General features: G+C 47.2%; 1 protein-coding gene across 1 annotated transcript; it reads left to right on the top strand.

Annotated features, from left to right (window-relative positions):
* The first annotated feature begins 808 nt into the window (after nucleotides 1-808).
* Nucleotides 809-14,381, top strand: LOC311517446 (opsin-5-like). The gene is made up of 4 exons (XM_084622296.1): nucleotides 809-886; nucleotides 5,299-5,592; nucleotides 7,917-8,248; nucleotides 12,429-14,381. Exons 1-4 carry the CDS (start codon nucleotides 814-816, stop codon nucleotides 12,774-12,776), a joined length of 1,047 nt encoding a protein of 348 aa, XP_084478422.1. The 5' UTR covers nucleotides 809-813; the 3' UTR covers nucleotides 12,777-14,381.
* Nucleotides 14,382-16,377: the final 1,996 nt, after the last annotated feature.

Genomic DNA, 16,377 nt, shown 5'->3' with positions numbered 1-16,377 from the left:
TTCTGGTCTGGGAATCTGGAGTTGAGGTGCGGACTATTATAAAGAGGAGCCAGCTGCAAAATGTGGACGTGATGCTAAACCCCTCGTGGTTTGGGGTTTTAGATCTGGGATTTCAGTTTGGGCCCATTCCCGGTAATTACACACCTATCCAGAGCGACTCAGAACAGTTAGTTCTGTCCTGGGTCTTTGCTGCTACATGCACTGCACAATCCTTGAATTGTGCTCAGACATTCTATAACCAGCCTCCGGAAGCCCTGCCTGCTGGAGTGGGACTGCGACCCCCATGCACTGCAGCCGTACCCTGCCTCTTGTAACAGGGCAGAGCAAAGAGAAACCTCCTCAGCCCTCTTATCTCCATGCCTCAGACATAAAGCAATAAAAAGCCCCCTGCTCCAAAGCGTCTAGTTCCCTAGAGTTGCTGTTGGATGAGCTGCAATTGCTTTTTGCCCACTGCAGTGCACAGAGAGGGGATTTGCACGGAGAGGTTGCTTGACAAGCCAGAGAGCAGAGCGGGTGTGGGTGGAGGGAGGCTCTGGTAGCCAGTCAGGCTGTGAGTGTGCCGAGCTCTGACACTCCGTAGGGAGGAGCGCTTTCCCCATCTCCACTCTCCTCATCTCCTGCCAGGGAGCACAAGGGAAATGGAGAGATGAGAATGCACAGGGGGGACCCTTCACATTGACTGCACCCCACCTCTCTGCCGGCACCTGTGGACAAATGCCACACACACCATGAGGAAGAGCCTCTTCACCGTCCCTACTAGCATTGCTTTGCCTTTGATTTAAATCTTTACCTACTGTACTTCCACAAGGGGCCATGGAGCAGCAATATCTCTCCAAACTCCACCCCACAGTGGATTACGGAGCAGGAGTGTTTCTTCTGATCATAGGTGAGTTCTCCCTCCTCAGTCACCGATGCTTGTTTAGGGAACAGGAACTGCCAGATTGAATCAGACCCATGGTCCATCTAGTCCAGTGTCCTGTCTCTGACAGTGGCCAGCACCACAAGCTTCAGAGGAAGGTGCAAGAATAAGCAGACGGGATAATCTGCCCTTTATCCCACCCCTGGTCTCATCCTGGTCTCTAATAGTTAGAGATTGGCTTGAGCCCTGATGCGCAATGTTTTCTATCCCTTCCAGAATTTGTTGCCCATAATTTTGGTAAATTAACTTTTGCCAGCAGAAGGTCTGCTCTGCAGAACCAAGATTGTAAACCACCTGCCTCCATTTCAGCATCCCGGTGCTGGAGTTCTATGGGTCACTTTGATGATCAAAAACAGAGGCAGTTTTGTGGGGGTCTGTACAGGACAGCATCTTTTGTCTGATCCTAGAGTTGCTTAGGGGTATCATTTCTTTTTAAGAACAGCTCTGCTTTAATAGGACAAGCTTGTATAAAAGGGCGGGAGGGTTTTCAAATAGCATGTGAGTTTTATATAGCTGGCTATTTGTGTTTTTGAAGGTAGATTTACAATGAAGTACATGGGTACACCATACATATATACCACACAGAGTGTGGCTTCAGCTCACGATCCTTATTACTTGTGGGTTTCTTGCACGCTTCCGAATAGCATCTTAGTGATCTGTTCGTTAAGGCTGGGATTTTCCAAAGAGCCTAAGGGTGTTAGGCACCCAACTGTCACTGAATTTCAATAGGATTTGACTGCTTAGCTCCATTAGGCTTGTTGGAAAATCCCAGTCTAAATTCCTAGCCGCAAAATAGGAGAGAGAGGGAAATAGCAAATCAAGGTGTATTTCGGAAATGATAATGTGAAGTGTTACAGAGGAGGGGGAAATATGTTCCCCAGCTGGGGATCTATGGAAAACAAGGAACACTGTGTATTTTTCAGAGGTTGGAAATTTCCCTGACGACTTCCCCTACAAATACATCACTGCATCTTTTTCATGAACACACTGCTACAGTCTTGCTTTTACAGCTAAAGGGAAGGCATTGTAAATAATGAGAATCTGTTGTTTCCTCTTTTCATTGCTGACTTTAGAGAGCATGTTCACAGTAAAACTTTAGATGAAACTCGTTGCTACAGAACCGTACTTGCTTGAAAAGAAAACAGACCCAATTGTTTGCTCTTGGTATTTTGGGCAGGCTTTAGTGATACTTTGGCAAGAAAATGACACTAGAGTGTAGCAGTTTGCTAGGTGAAAACATCCTCCAGGAAAGAGGGGACGGCTTTGTTACTTCTATCATCCCCTGTGCTCCTCTTAGGCTTTTATAGGAATTTGCAACTTGTAACTATTTTCATCATTAAAATAGCCTGTCCCTTAACAATAGATTCTTAGTTCAGCCTAGGATTTAACTGAGTGAGGTGCTCAGATACTACCCTGATGTGGGTGGAATAAGGACCGATATTGGATTGAATAGAATGTTAGTTAGCTCAGTCTGACACCTTGTGAAACTCCAGTCCAAACAAGGTTAGTTATACTTTTGCACGTGCTAAGCTGGTCCAGTTAAAGCCTGTGCTTCCCTAACAGTTTAGCACATACTAAAAGTACAATTACTTTGCTTGGCTAGAATTTTCAGTGTCATCTAGCTAACTAACACCCCACCCTTAGCTCCTAGTCTAGCCATAGCCATAGTGCAAAGGAACAAACTCTGATGTTAAATCATTATTATGGGCTTGGGAGAAATATGAAGCATGCCATGTGGACATAATGGACACCATGCTACAAGGTGTTGAGTAGCATCCAATCTCAAGGGGTGTTGAATGCACTCTGAATAACCCAGGTGGCACTTAGCATAATGACCAATCAGGCCAGCTAGAGTTACCATATTTCAGGTTCCCAAAAAGAGGACACTGCTGGAGTGGCAGGAGCTGGAGGGGGTACCTGCGGTGGGGGTACTCACTGGGGGTGACGGGCAGTGTCACTCCCTTTCATGGTGGCAGGTGCAAGCCAAAGATGCTGTCATAAAAATAAAGGGAAGGGTAAACCCCTTTAAATCCCTCCCGGCCAGAGGAAAAACCCTTTCACCTGTAAAGGCTTAAGAAGCTAGGAGAACCTCGCTGGCACCTGACCAAAATGACCAATGAAGAGACAAGATACTTTCAAAGCTGGAGGGGGGGAAGAAACAAAGGGTCTCTCTGTCTGTGTGATGCTTTTGCCAGGAACAGAAAAGGAATGGAGTCTTAGAACTTAGTAAGTAATCTAGCTAGATATGCGTTAGATTCTGTTTTGTTTAAATGGCTGATAAAATAAGCTGTGCTGAATGGAATGTAGATTCCTGTTTTTGTGTCTTTTTGTAACTTAAGGTTTTGCTGAGAGGGATTCTCCATGTTTTGAATCTGATTACCCTGTAAGGTATTTACCATCCTGATTTTACAGAGGTGATTCTTTTACTTTTTTTCTTCAATTAAAATTCTTCTTTTAAGAACCTGATTGCTTTTTCATTGTTCTTAAGATCTAAGGGTTTGGGTCTCTGTTCACCTATGCAAATTGGTGAGGATCTTTATCAAGCCTTCCCCAGGAAAGGGGGTGTAGGGTTTGGGGAGGATTTTGGGGGGAAAGACATTTCCAAGCGGGCTCTTTCCCAGTTATATATTTGTTAGACGCTTGGTGGTGGCAGCGATAAAGTCCAAGGGCAAAAGGTAAAATAGTGTGTACCTTGGGGAAGTTTTAACCAAGCTGGTAAAAATAAGCTTAGGGGGTTTTCATGCAGGTCCCCACATCTGCATCCTAGAGTTCAGAGTGGGGAAGGAACCTTGACAGATGCAATGACAGACGTTAGTCAGCACCTCCCTGCGGGACCCCCTCCTGAGGGCTGAGAACTGGGTGGGTGGGATCCAGCAGCTGTGGCTTACAGGAGAAAGGACCAATCAGCTGCAGATGCAGGGGAGGGACCAATTGGGAAGTGGACCAATCAGGGCTCTTTTGGAACGGCAGATTGTCTGCTCTGCAAAAACTGGGGACATTTCCTGTTATTTTAAAAATACCGCTGGACAGAGAAAGGAGGCTCAAAAAAGAGACGTATGGTAACCCTGACTCAGAGCCCAGTCCTGCAGCTCTGCATGTAGAGGCCTGGGAATGTTGGGTCCTGAGTTCAGAAAAGAGAACTTTCTGATGATGTCAGCAGAGCTATTAAAGCTTCAGAAAGGAAGTTTATTCAGCGGAGATTTTCACTAAAAGAAGCATTGCAAAAACTGAAGAGTCTTATTAGGTGAAGGGTCAAATTCTGCTCTTTCTTCAGTAAGGTCACAGAATAAAGCAAACGTCTGGCCCCAAAATCACTGTGTTTTGAACATCACAGGCCCGATTCATTGGTATGTCTTGGCAGCTTTGGGTGGCTCCAGCATGGACCAATGAATCCAGGTTTGTGGCTGCTTTGCACTGCAAGAGCTGTGCAAATAAGCCAGACCATATCAGGGAATCTGGCCCTGTATATTTTAAGCCAAGTGCATTTCTGTGCACTAGTTGTTTAGTTTTTTAAGATCTCACACAAATCCTATACAGATGGATCAGCACAGATCCTCTAGGCAAAAACAGTGCTTCTAGGTACCACAGGAAGGTCTGGGTTTGACTCTTAGTTCATTCTCACTGCTTTTACACCAACTCTAACAGACTGACACCACCCGAGAGAAGAGACGCAGCTGCAGGCAGGTCCCAGTAAGGACTGGGGGCAAAACAAAATGCCAGGTGCCTGGCTGCAGCAAAACAATGAGTGCCGTGATCAATTCTGCAGCATCCTTCACTAACAATGTCTGTTCAAGTCAGCTGCAGGGACTGACCCTGGGTCTGCCTGCACAATTATGAGGATAAATGCATTCAAGACTGTGAAGGGCTTTGAGATCTACTGATGAAAAGCTCTACATAAGAGCTAAGTATTATTATTACTACCACATGAACTTGATGACCAGGCCTGGCAGCTTACAGTAGCAGATGCAACCCTCTATGTTGTCTAGCCACTAGAGGGAGCAAAGAGCCACATCGTTAGCCAAATGCCTCCAAGTCTCCCAGCGACCTTAGTTCTGTGTCTGCAGGGACGTCCTTTCAGAAAAGTTCTTGTGGGGGAGGTGGGGAAAGCACAGTCATGTCCGCATCTAGAATATTATATGTGATTATTTTCATATCCTGCAAAGTCTGTGGAGGAGGGAGGGGTGAAAAGCGGAAAGACATCATGGAGAATATAGACCTATGAAAAGTCAGTGGAGCAAACCAAGGTTTTGGGGGAGGGCAACTGCCCTCTTACAAATGACTGGCACTGGTTGTGTCTTTCACAGCATCAAGCATATTACTGGCATGTCAACAAATACATCGATAATTATTACTATCTACACTGTTTTCTCCCCTCTCAGGGATCCTGACGATTCTGGGGAATTCAGCAGTCCTTGTTACTGCAGTGAAGCGCTCTTCCCATCTCAAGTCCCCCGAGCTGCTTATAATAAATTTAGCCGTAACGGATCTTGGAATGGCCATCAGCATGTACCCGCTGGCCATTGCCTCAGCATGGAACCATGCTTGGCTGGGAGGAGATGCGTCCTGTATATATTACGCCCTGATGGGTTTCCTCTTCGGCGTCTCCAGCATGATGACCTTGTGTATGATGGCTGTGATCCGGTTCCTTGTAACCAACTCATCCACATCTAATAGTAAGTAATAAAATACAACACTGAAGAGTGTCAAGGCTGGGTCATAGGCAGCCAGACTAGGGTGACCAGATGTCCCAATTTTATAGGGACAGTCCCAATTATAGGGGCTTTTTCTTATATAGGCACCTATTACCCCCCATCCCCTGTCCCGATTTTTTACACTTGCTATCTGGTCACCCTAAGCCAGACCTAGTGGTCAGAGCTGGAGTCCACAGTCAAGAGTTGAGAGTCAGCTGGGTCAGGATACTGGGAGATCAAAGGCAGGAGACAAACTTGGGATCAGAACCATGAGTTGGTAACCAGAGTCAGGCTGGGTCAGGAGACCTGGGGGTCAGAGACAGGAGTCAAACCGGAGATCAGATGTGAGGAGCCAAGCCAGGTTGGGATGCCAGGAAGTCAGGCTGTGGGAGACGCAGGAGGAGGAGGCAGCACAAGGTGCACAGTCCAGGACAGGGTGAAACGTGTTGTTCAGACAGCTTCCTATTCCTGTTGCTGGCTTAAATAGGGTAGGCAGGCCAATTGGCTGCTTTGGGACTCTGCCAATAGGACCTCAGGGGCAGAGCTTCAAACTGTGGCAGGACTTCATAGGTCCTGGGGTCAGCAGTTGTCAGCAAGCTGCCAAGTGGAGGGCTGACGCATGGCTGCTCCTGTGGACCTGGGTCATGACGAGTCATCTGGGGACCACAATAGTAGAACATTGGGCTGTTATGTTGAGAGAGCCAGTTTCAGGTCAGAGGTGGCTCCCAGTTCATCTTGCTGGCTTCTAAGGATCCTTTCCTTAGGCACCTAATGCAGGACTGTGGATTACATTAGGCTGCTTGGTACATAGGAGCTAGGAATTGTATCACCCCAGTACCTTTGTGGATATGGCCCTAAGTCTCTGTTCCTCAGTTCTCCATATGTAAATGCAGGTGGTTCCTTCCTCCCATCCTTTATCTGTCTCGTCCATTTAGGCTGTAATTTCTCTCGCTAAGTACATGTACAGCACCTTGGACAAGGGGGCCTCTAGGTGCTGCTGTAATACACATAATGCCATAGTGATGATTTCAGACCAGAATTTGGTGCTTATCTGTCCTGAAACTCAGACTCTTTTAAGGTTTGTCTATCCCTGTTCCCTGGTGACCTGTTAGGATCCCCACTCGTTGTGTGGGTGGAAGCTGGGCATTTCATTAAAGTGATATCTTTGAGGTCCCTGAAGGAAGAGTGCAGCAGAAGCCACTCAGAACTATAAGCAATATGATAGCCCCTCTACAGCAGGCTACTGACAGCTGTTTCCAAGTAGGCTGCACTTCATTATCTTAAAAGTTGTGTTGTCAGCTGCTTTTAGGGGGAAATGAGTAAAGAAACCATATGGTAGAGGCGGCGACTTGGCTTCAGAACAGAAGAGACAGACAATAGCCTCTGGGGTGCGGGGAAGCAGAGTGAGTCCACCACGACATGTGCCCTATTAACTAGAATGAGTTGGTTCAACCGAGCATCACTTAACAAGTAACATTAGGAAAGCACCAATGAGAGACAAAGGCCTAGTTCCTGGCATTGCTACGGCTACTTTGCATTGGCCTGGATTTCCTGGCTACAGGGGAACTGGGCTGGTCGGAACCTGCTTCCTGACTCATGCACCCCCTACCTGCAAGGATCTGGCTGGGAGAAAGGGGTAAAACCAGAATGCTGCACTCTGGCGATCCTGGGCTGCTGGAATGGCCCCTTGTAGGCTGGTACGATTCCAGAGCAGCAGCCCTGCAGCTGCTCTTAGTTGTTCCAGGGACTAGCCTGGCATTCAGGGTACATCTACACTGTGATGAAAGACCTGAGGCATCACTGCAGCTGGCCCGGGTAAGCTGATTTGGGGTCACGGGGCTCTAAAATTGCAGTGTAGATGTTTGGGCTCAGGCTGGAGCCTGGGCTCTGAGACCCTCCCCACTACATTGCAATGTTCAGCTCTGTGGCCTGAGCCCGAGTCAGCTGACCCGGGCTCAGAGACTTGGTGCTGCGGATATTTTATCAGAGCATCGATGTACCTGCAGTGAGCCAACGATCAGGGAGCTTCAGCGATAGCTCAGCCACCTTCGCAGCACCATTCCCCGGCTGCACTGGATGGGAAAAGGCCAGTTTGAGGCTCTGGCACAGAGGGCTGTGAAAGCCAGGACACCTCCATTGACTTCCGCTGTGGTTGGCATGGTACAGCAACACTTATACATCAGAGGGCAAACAAAGGGCACTGCCCAATGGGTCCCACGGAGCAAATCTTTCATTCCTTTAAACTAGCCCTGAAATCATGGGGTTAACGTGAGATTCAGATGGACTTGCTGTTCCTTTTCTTCCAGGCAATACAATCAACAAGAACGCCGTTTGCATTTTGATTGCGTTCATCTGGCTGGGCTCGCTGCTCTGGGCCATTCTGCCTTTGCTGGGTTGGGGTTATTATGGCCCCGAACCGTTCGGCATCTCCTGCACGATAGCGTGGAGCGAATTCCACAACTCCGCCAACGGCTTCTCTTTCATCCTGAGCATGTTCATTCTATGCACACTCCTGCCTGCGCTGACCATCCTCAGCTGTTACGTGGGCATAGCGTGGAAGGTTCGCAAAGCATATCAGGAGATACAGAACTCTGACAGGATCCCTAATGCGGCAAAGCTGGAAAGGAGGCTGACACTGGTGAGTTACCTGAAGAGCCAGAACAGGTCAAAGCAAGCAGGGGCCCTGTGTGATGTGACCCTTGCAGGAACCCATCTAGCCCCCTTCACACTCAGTGAGTGGGACTCTCTTGCCCACCTTATTTTGCACCTATCTGAGGATCTGTGGCATTTCTCCAATCTGATCCAGCTAGGCTGTTTTTCATGGGTGGCGCATGAACCCCCCCTATTCGGGGAGGCTAGCCCCTGGCCCTGCCCCTTCTGCCTGAGACCCCTCCCATTCCACCCCCTTTTCCTGCCGGAACCCCGAGCTTCCCACAGCGGTCAGAGGAGCTCCGTCCCAGCCGCCCTGAGCCCCAGCCCGCCGGCTGGCCCAAGTCCCAGCCCTCCAACCCCAGCCCCCTCAGCCAGCCCAGTCTAGGCCCTGCTGGCTTTGAGGGAGAGACTGAGGGAGGGTGGGAAGACCAGCAGCATGGGCGGGACCACAGAGGAAGAATGGGCTGCGGAAGGGGGGCCTCAGGGCGGACCCATAACTTGGCTGTTAGGGAAGGCTTAGCCTCCCCTGGCCTACTATACCTGTCACCCACGCTGTTTTTATAAGAGACTCAGAGTATCGGAGAGCTTCTGATGACTCCTTTCTGTGGCCTAAGAAGCCATAAAGAATTGAGTACAACTTTCCAAGCCCCTAAGGACTCCTCCCGCATCAGCTCCAGACAAGCTGACAGGTGCACAGCTCGTACCTTTTAACCAGTGCGAAAGACCCGGAGCGCCGCCGGGTGAGTAAAAGCACCGGAGTGGGTGGCGCCTTTTCTTTGGATCGCTCCCCCTGTTCCTTCAACAGGGGGAAATTTAAAAGGCGCCAAGACATTGACAAGGCGCCACTTGTGCAGCGGCCGCTGCCCCGCTCCCCCCCTAGCTATGCTACTGCCAGCTTTAATTCCCACCTCTGTCTGACGCGGAGAAAGGATTTGTGCTTGCGTCTCCCACATGCCAGGAGAGTGCTGTAGCCACTGGGCTGTGGGTTAATGTACACTGTCAAAAAGCTGCTCTCCTCCAGAGGAAAGGTGGGCAAAGTGATAGTTTTGCCTGCTACACAAGCATACGGTGTGGTTTAACTGTTGTAGCCATGCCATGTCTCCAATGGAAAATAGGGGGTTGATACAGAATTTGGGCGAAGTTCTTTAGCCTGTGCTCTGCAGCAGGTCAGACTAGGTGATCACAGTGGCCCCTTCTGGCCTTGAAATCCATGAATTCATGTTGGAAAGTGCTTTGAAAACCTCGGATGAACCCTAGCATGGAAGGGCTGAATGTTATTTTGTAAGATTAGGGAACAAAACATTAAGTTTTCCAACGTAAAGTACTCTCCAATTCAAAGAACTTTTATTTCCTCAACTTTCACCTGCTGGTGCATAGTGTAATTTGTCATTATTTTATTCACTTGTATGCTACAGTAAACAGAAGTGCCTAGCCCAGTTTCTGAGTACTCTTTGAGAAACTACATATAATAAAATAAGGAGGCTCTAGCAATTACCCCAGGATAACACTACCCCAGAAGCAACATATAGCCAAGATTAATTTAAGGCCCAGATGCTCAAAGGCACCTAATTTCCACTGATTGGGAGTTAGGTGCCTAAATACCTTTGAGGATCTGGGCCTAAGAGAGGTACAAGGTTAGACATGTCAGTGTTGTCAATTCTTGCAATTTTATTGCAAGTCTCACAGTATTTGGTGTTTTTCTTAAAGTCCCAGCTCCTGGAGTTATGGAGTGATTACCTGAGAATCTCAGCTTTTATTTAAAAGAAAAGTTTCTAGCCTCATGGTTGCAGAGAAAAGCTGGAAAAGGTGACCCATAAAGGCTCAAGAATTAGAAGGCAAATAGAGAACCCTGAATGTGTTTAGTTTTTTTTTAAATTTTCAAGCTTGTAAAGCTGTTCTACTGATTTTAGGGACCTGACTCATGAACTTTTAATACTCGAGGCTGGCAGTTGTAGGAGCCTAGAGTTAATGAGCACAGATGAGAGCTCATCACTTTTGAAAAATCAAGCCACTTATTAGGAGCCTTAAAACACAGCTAATCAGGTTCCTATTTATTTAAAATCTTGGCCAAATTTAATAAACACCATTACCCAAATCACCTGCAGAACTGCCCCCCCTTCTAACCATCCTTCAGCCTCACCCATCTCCTAAGTCCCTAGAGACCAGGGAGACAGCTGGGTCTAGCAGCACACCTGGACCACTAGCGAACCTGACCTGGACATGGAGCAATAGGAAAAGCAAATTCTAAAGATTCAGGCCCTAATGAGGCATACCCTTCTAGTTGCCCTGACCCTCTGCTACCCTCTGCTGACTGCAGCTGTGGCAGCCTCTCATGAGGAGAGATGTAGTCTTCTAGATAGTAATTGCTGTATTAGAAAGAAGTGATAAAAGCACTGATGCCTAATTACTCTTTGGAGAAAGTCATTACTGCGTGATTCCACCCCATAGTTCTACAAATTTACATAATTTGTTCTCCCCATCCCCAACCTTGGACAGCAAGGGTTGTTCAGTCTCCAGCTGCGTTCATTTCTTGGCCTCAGCTGAGATGGCGACCAAGGCAAATCAATTCGTGCCATTCCAAAGTGCTGGGTTTTGTGATGGGGATGCTTGTCAGCATTCATCAATTCAGAAAGGAGACCTCGTAGTTAGGTCCACAGGGGTTTGATTTATGCTCTGATAAATGATGACGCTCTGATCATGCCCTACCACTGGTAAGACCCAGCTGGCCTCCCATCCCAGGGGTAGGTGGTGCATGATAGACACACTCATGCATTGTGCGTGACTCACCGATCTGTGCACGCTCCCACCCAGGGCAGGCTCTGTTCCTCCGGTGCCTGCTGCTGACAGCCAATCTGGCATTGCGGGAGTTTGCTTCTTCTTGTGGCTTGGCCCTCCAGCCAGGTCAAGTTCAGTCTCCTTCTGGGGGAACAGAGTCCCACAAACAATGGTTGATGATGACCTCAGGCCAGGTTTTCAGCCTCCCATGAGCTCAGTGGACCCTCCATCCCTTATCTCTGGGCTTTTAATAGTTCTTACACTCACTGGGGGCTTTCACAACACTCTCCTTGGTGGCCAGCAGAGGAACCCAGGCCCACCCTGTCCTCTGGGTTCCATGTCGGGGACCCTGTAGCAAGCAGCTAAGGTTTGCTCCCTCAAGCTCCTTGCTGCTTCCCTGTACCCATTCGCTGCCTTGTCCTGTCCCTCAGCCTTTTTCCCCAGCTCTCTTCAGAGTCTGTTCAGACGCTTATATCAAGCAACTCCTCCCAGGCCTTTCTCCCTGCAGGGCCGCTTCCTGTCTTTCTATCAAGGCTCACCACAGGGCCTTGCTCTATCCCTCTCAGTATCTCGCCTGGTCTTTTACCAGAATTCCCCCAAACCTTCTCCCCTCAGGCCTGCTGGCCTCTCTTTTACTCCCCTGAAGTCCTTCCTCTCTATTAGCCACCCCAGCGCCTTCCCAGCTGGGTCAAATCCTAAATTAGGCCTGGCCCACACTCCAGGTGCAACTAACACACTCTTTGCTGGAGTGGTGTACACACCCCATCACAGGAGTGCAATGATAACCAGAAGGTGTCCTGCCTCAGGATCAGAGCCATGATTCATTAATTTGTTCTATTCATGTAACTAACACTGTGGACAGACATCCAGAGAGCACTTGGGTCCACATTGGTTTCAACAGCATGACTACACTGCCATGAATTATATACCTCATGTACTATGCTGCCCGTTAGACCTACATTATACAGCAATGCCCCTGATTTATGCTTGTATAAAAGTCTCTCCAGTCATGCTGAAATGGGTTTAGACCATGTTAAGGTATCATTTTGAGTAGGGTTCTGCCTTGTAGCCCTACAGTATTTTTCATGGACATAGAGACCGGATGGTGCTGAGTAAGGCTGGTCAAAAATTTTCCATCAAAGCTTTTTTATGACAAAATTGAGGTTTTGACTAAACAAAGTTGTTCATTAAAAAGTGTTTTCTCTGTATGGAATACTGAAATATTTTGAGTCAGCAGTTTCTCACGAGAGTTGTAGTTCAGGGCCCTTATACTTCCATTCGCCGCCATGGTCCACGCTCTCTGGCCATACTATACCTCCTGTGACGTACCACAGCCAGGGAAGGGGAAAAGCGGTGTTAGCTGAGGACTGAACACACTGTGCCTTTTTCAGATGGCTGTGTTTGTCAGCATCGGATTCCTCGGTGCCTGGACACCCTACACAGCAGTCAGCTTCTGGTCAATCTTTAACTCCAGCAAATCTCTACATCCTGTCATTACGCTACTGCCGTGTCTGTTTGCCAAGTCTTCAACAGCTTATAACCCTTTCATTTACTACGTCTTCAGCAAAACTTTCCGGCGTGAAATTAAGCAAATGAAGTGTTGCTGTGGCTGGCGAGCTCACTTCTTTAACACGGAGAACTCAATCGAAAACCCCATGTCGATGATGTGGATGGGTAGAGAAAACGCATGTGTTTGTCCAACTGCAAAGGCGAACAACGGGGAGGCCTCAACCCAATAAGCAGCAGAGCTGGCTTTACAAACACAGCAGAAAAGCCTGCTTCATCCTGTATTATAGGGAATCAGTACAGGAGGGCCGTCATGATGTCTGTTATGATAAATTGCTGTCGTAAATTGAGTGACATGTTGTGAAGAACTATGATTTATTTTTAAAGTTAAGCAGCAAGGAAAGAGGTGTTTTGAAGGACTTTCACTTCATGAAAATTAAAATATTAGTGGATTCCTCTCTGCCCTAAACCAAACGAAACCAGCTTTAGCTTAACTACTGTGGAAGAATAAGTACTGTGCTTGAAAGAGGATTTACTGGTTTTTATTTTTTTCCTTATGCTTTTGACTTTATGCTGGAATCTCTGTGCAGCTCATGATGGTGCCTCAAGAGAAAACAACTGATAATACTGGAAGTTGACACCCCGCTGCCCCAAATTAGATGCTTTTAAACAAAGAAGAGAGAGAATATGCCACTTCCCCAGCAATAAGAAAGGACGAACATAGCGGAACCGAGAACACTCATCAGCTGGAAGAGAGAGCTACAGGATGCAGCAACTGCTTGCAAAATGGCCATTTTAGGGCTACAGTGGCTTGCCTCTGCCAAATTTAAAGGGCCAGTCTCCAGAAAGGCATGTCAGGGCAAGGATTCTTTAAGAGGGCGGGTCTAGACTGAGGCAGCTCAGTAGGAATGAGGCAGTCTTAGAGAAAGGGTCTGCTGCTGCAGAACACAAAAAGATGTGAACAGTGAAATCATCTTTTAGGATAAGGAAGCACACAGGATACTATTTGTCAAAGAATGACCATTCCTTTGACACCGGTGCCTGTGGTGTTCCTCCTAGACTGGAACCGAGTGGTGAGTAGAAGCAACGCAGCTCTGACAGTGAAATGACTCAATTTTGAGTGGAAGTCCTGTGACACCCAGCAGGAGGTGCAAGGTCACTGTCTTGTAAGGGAAGGGAGAGTAGCGATAGCAGGCCGGATTCTCTGCTTATTCTAGTGTAAATAGGGAGGTACTTCATTGAAGTCAATTAGAGGAGGAGTCTCAGGCCCCTGTACGTTGACAGGAGAAAGGACAAAGGTGAGGTGTAGTCCTGTTAAGGGGAAGCAAATCCCAAGGCTCTTCGGTCTGCAAAGTTGAGGGTTGGCAAAGAATGGGTGTGTCTGAGGAGACATGGGTTTAAACACGCTCCTCCTCATGTTAATGAGTTGCTTAGCTACACTCATTCACTCTTTGCTTCACTTGTGCTACTAAACAGAAGTTACATGGGCTCAGATGCTTTCTAGGAAATGATCAGTAGAAGTTAGGAGCCTAAATACCTTTAAGGATCCAGGCCTAGATGTGCATGGGTCATATTCAAATTAGTGCAGAACCCCACTCCCTGGTGCTCCCTCCTGTCTTGCCCATCACTTTTTGTCACAGTCTTTTACACACGAAACTCAGTGGAGTTTGTCGTGAATTTACCGAAGAAACACTGTTTGTTGGAAAATGCTGATTTGTCGAAACTGAGCCCATTCGTGGGAAATCTGACAAATTTCCTGGCTCAAAAAAAAATTTAAACCTCCTCCCCCCCCCAAGTTTTGAAATTGTTGAAACCTCCCACTTCCACGTTTTCTAAATGAAAAGTTCCAGTTTTTGGTTTGAAATGACTTTTCATTCCAAAATGTCAGTTAATTTATAGTAAAAAAAAAAAAAAAAAAAAGTGAAAAGTGAAACAGAGTTATCAAAATAAAGTGTTTTGATTGAGGGCATCCATTTTTTTTAACGATTTTCAGATCCTAGAGCTTGGGCTCTAGCCCGACAACAGAAGTCTACACAGTAATTTAACAGGGAAAAGAGGGGTCGGGGGGGGGGCAGATGCATGTAGGGGATAGGCTGAAGACTGGGGAGTGAGAGGAGCAGACTTGTTGGAGTAGGGAGGGAGAGAAGGAAGGCAGGATAGTTACTGTGACATCCTGTAATTTCCAATAATATCCTTTAAAGCCTTTATTGTATTAGTTTATATATTATTGCAGGCTGACACTGTAAGTAACCTCCTGAGTGGTGGAGATGTGACAGATGTAAGACTGAGGAGTTCAAAAGACTATATTGAAAATGTGCCTGACCAGTATGGACTTTTGGGTCAAAGGGTATTAAGTAGATTTCCTGGGGAATCCCTAAGGCAAGGTTAATGCTAGTTCCCATCCCTGGTTATGCAAAACCCCAGCCTTTCAAAGCTATGCCCTGAGGAGGAGTTCATTGCCTGCTGATTACCCATAACTGAAGACCAAGCTCAAAGGCCTGAGCTGTATAAGGAAATGGCTGATCTGCCCAGTCGACATTCTCGTTCTGGAGCTAATATGGATGATCTCGTAACCATAAGGAAAACCCAGTTGTGGATTTGAAGGACTAAAACCTTCCAGAGCCCTAAGCTGGAATAGGAAAAAGAAAAGTACTTGTGGCATCTTAGAGACTAACAAATTTATTTGAGCATAAGCTTTCATGAGCTACAGCTCACTTCATCGGATGCATGCAGTGGAAAATACAGTGGGGAGATTTATATACACAGAGAACATGAAACAATGGGTGTTACCATACACACTGTAACAAGAGTGATCAGGTAAGGTGAGCTATTACCAGCAGGAGAGCCAGGGGGCAAAAGACCTTTCGTAGTGATAATCAAGACGGGCCATTTCCAGCAGCTGACAAGACCATGTGAGGAACAGTGTGTGTGTGGGGGGGAAATAGTTTTACTTTGTGTAATGACGCATCCACTCCCAGTCTTTATTCAAGCCTAAGTTAATTGAATCCAGTTTGCAAATTAATTCCAATTCAGCAGTCTCTCCGTGGAGTCTGTTTTTGAAGTTTTTTTGTTGAAGAATTGCCACTTTTAGGTCTGTAATCGAGTGACCAAAGAGATTGAAGTGTTCTCCGACTGGTTTTTGAATGTTATAATTCTTGATGTCTGATTTGTGTCCATTTATTCTTTTACGTAGAGACTGTCCAGTTTGGCCAATGTACATGGCAGAGGGGCATTGCTGGCACATGATGGCATATATCACATTGGTAGATGTGCAGGTGAACGAGCCTCTGATAGCGTGGCTGATGTGATTAAGCCCTATGATGGTGTCCCCTGAATAGATATGTGGACAGAGTTGGCAACGGGCTTTGTTGCAAGGATAGGTTCCTTGGTTAGTGTTTTTGTTGGGTGGTGTGTGGTTGCTGGTGAGTATTTGCTTCAGCTTGGGGGGGCTGTCCGTAAGCAAGGACTGGCCTGTCTCCCAAGATCTGTAAGAGTGATGGGTCATCTTTCAGGATACGTTGTAGATCCTTGATGATGCGTTGGAGAGGTTTTAGTTGGGGGCTGAAGGTAATGGCTAGTGGCATTGTTATTTTCTTTGTTGGGCCTGTCCTGTAGTAGGTAACTTCTGGGAACTCTTCTGGCTCTGTCAATCTGTTTCTTCACTTCAGCAGGTGGGTATTGTAGTTGTAAGAAAGCTTGACAGAGATCTTGTAGGCGTTTGTCTCTGTCTGAGTGGTTGGAGCAAATGTGGTTGTATCGTAGAGCTTGGCTTAAGGTCTTCCCCCATCCCCCCTCCACTATCCTGCTGGTAATAGCTCACCTTACCTGATCACT

Source organism: Lepidochelys olivacea (genome assembly GCF_965140295.1).
Source record: "Lepidochelys olivacea isolate rLepOli2 genome assembly, chromosome: 3".
Taxonomy (NCBI): domain Eukaryota; kingdom Metazoa; phylum Chordata; order Testudines; family Cheloniidae; genus Lepidochelys; species Lepidochelys olivacea.
Note: the sequence above shows the minus strand (reverse complement) of the source record. Positions and strands in the feature narration are given on the sequence as shown.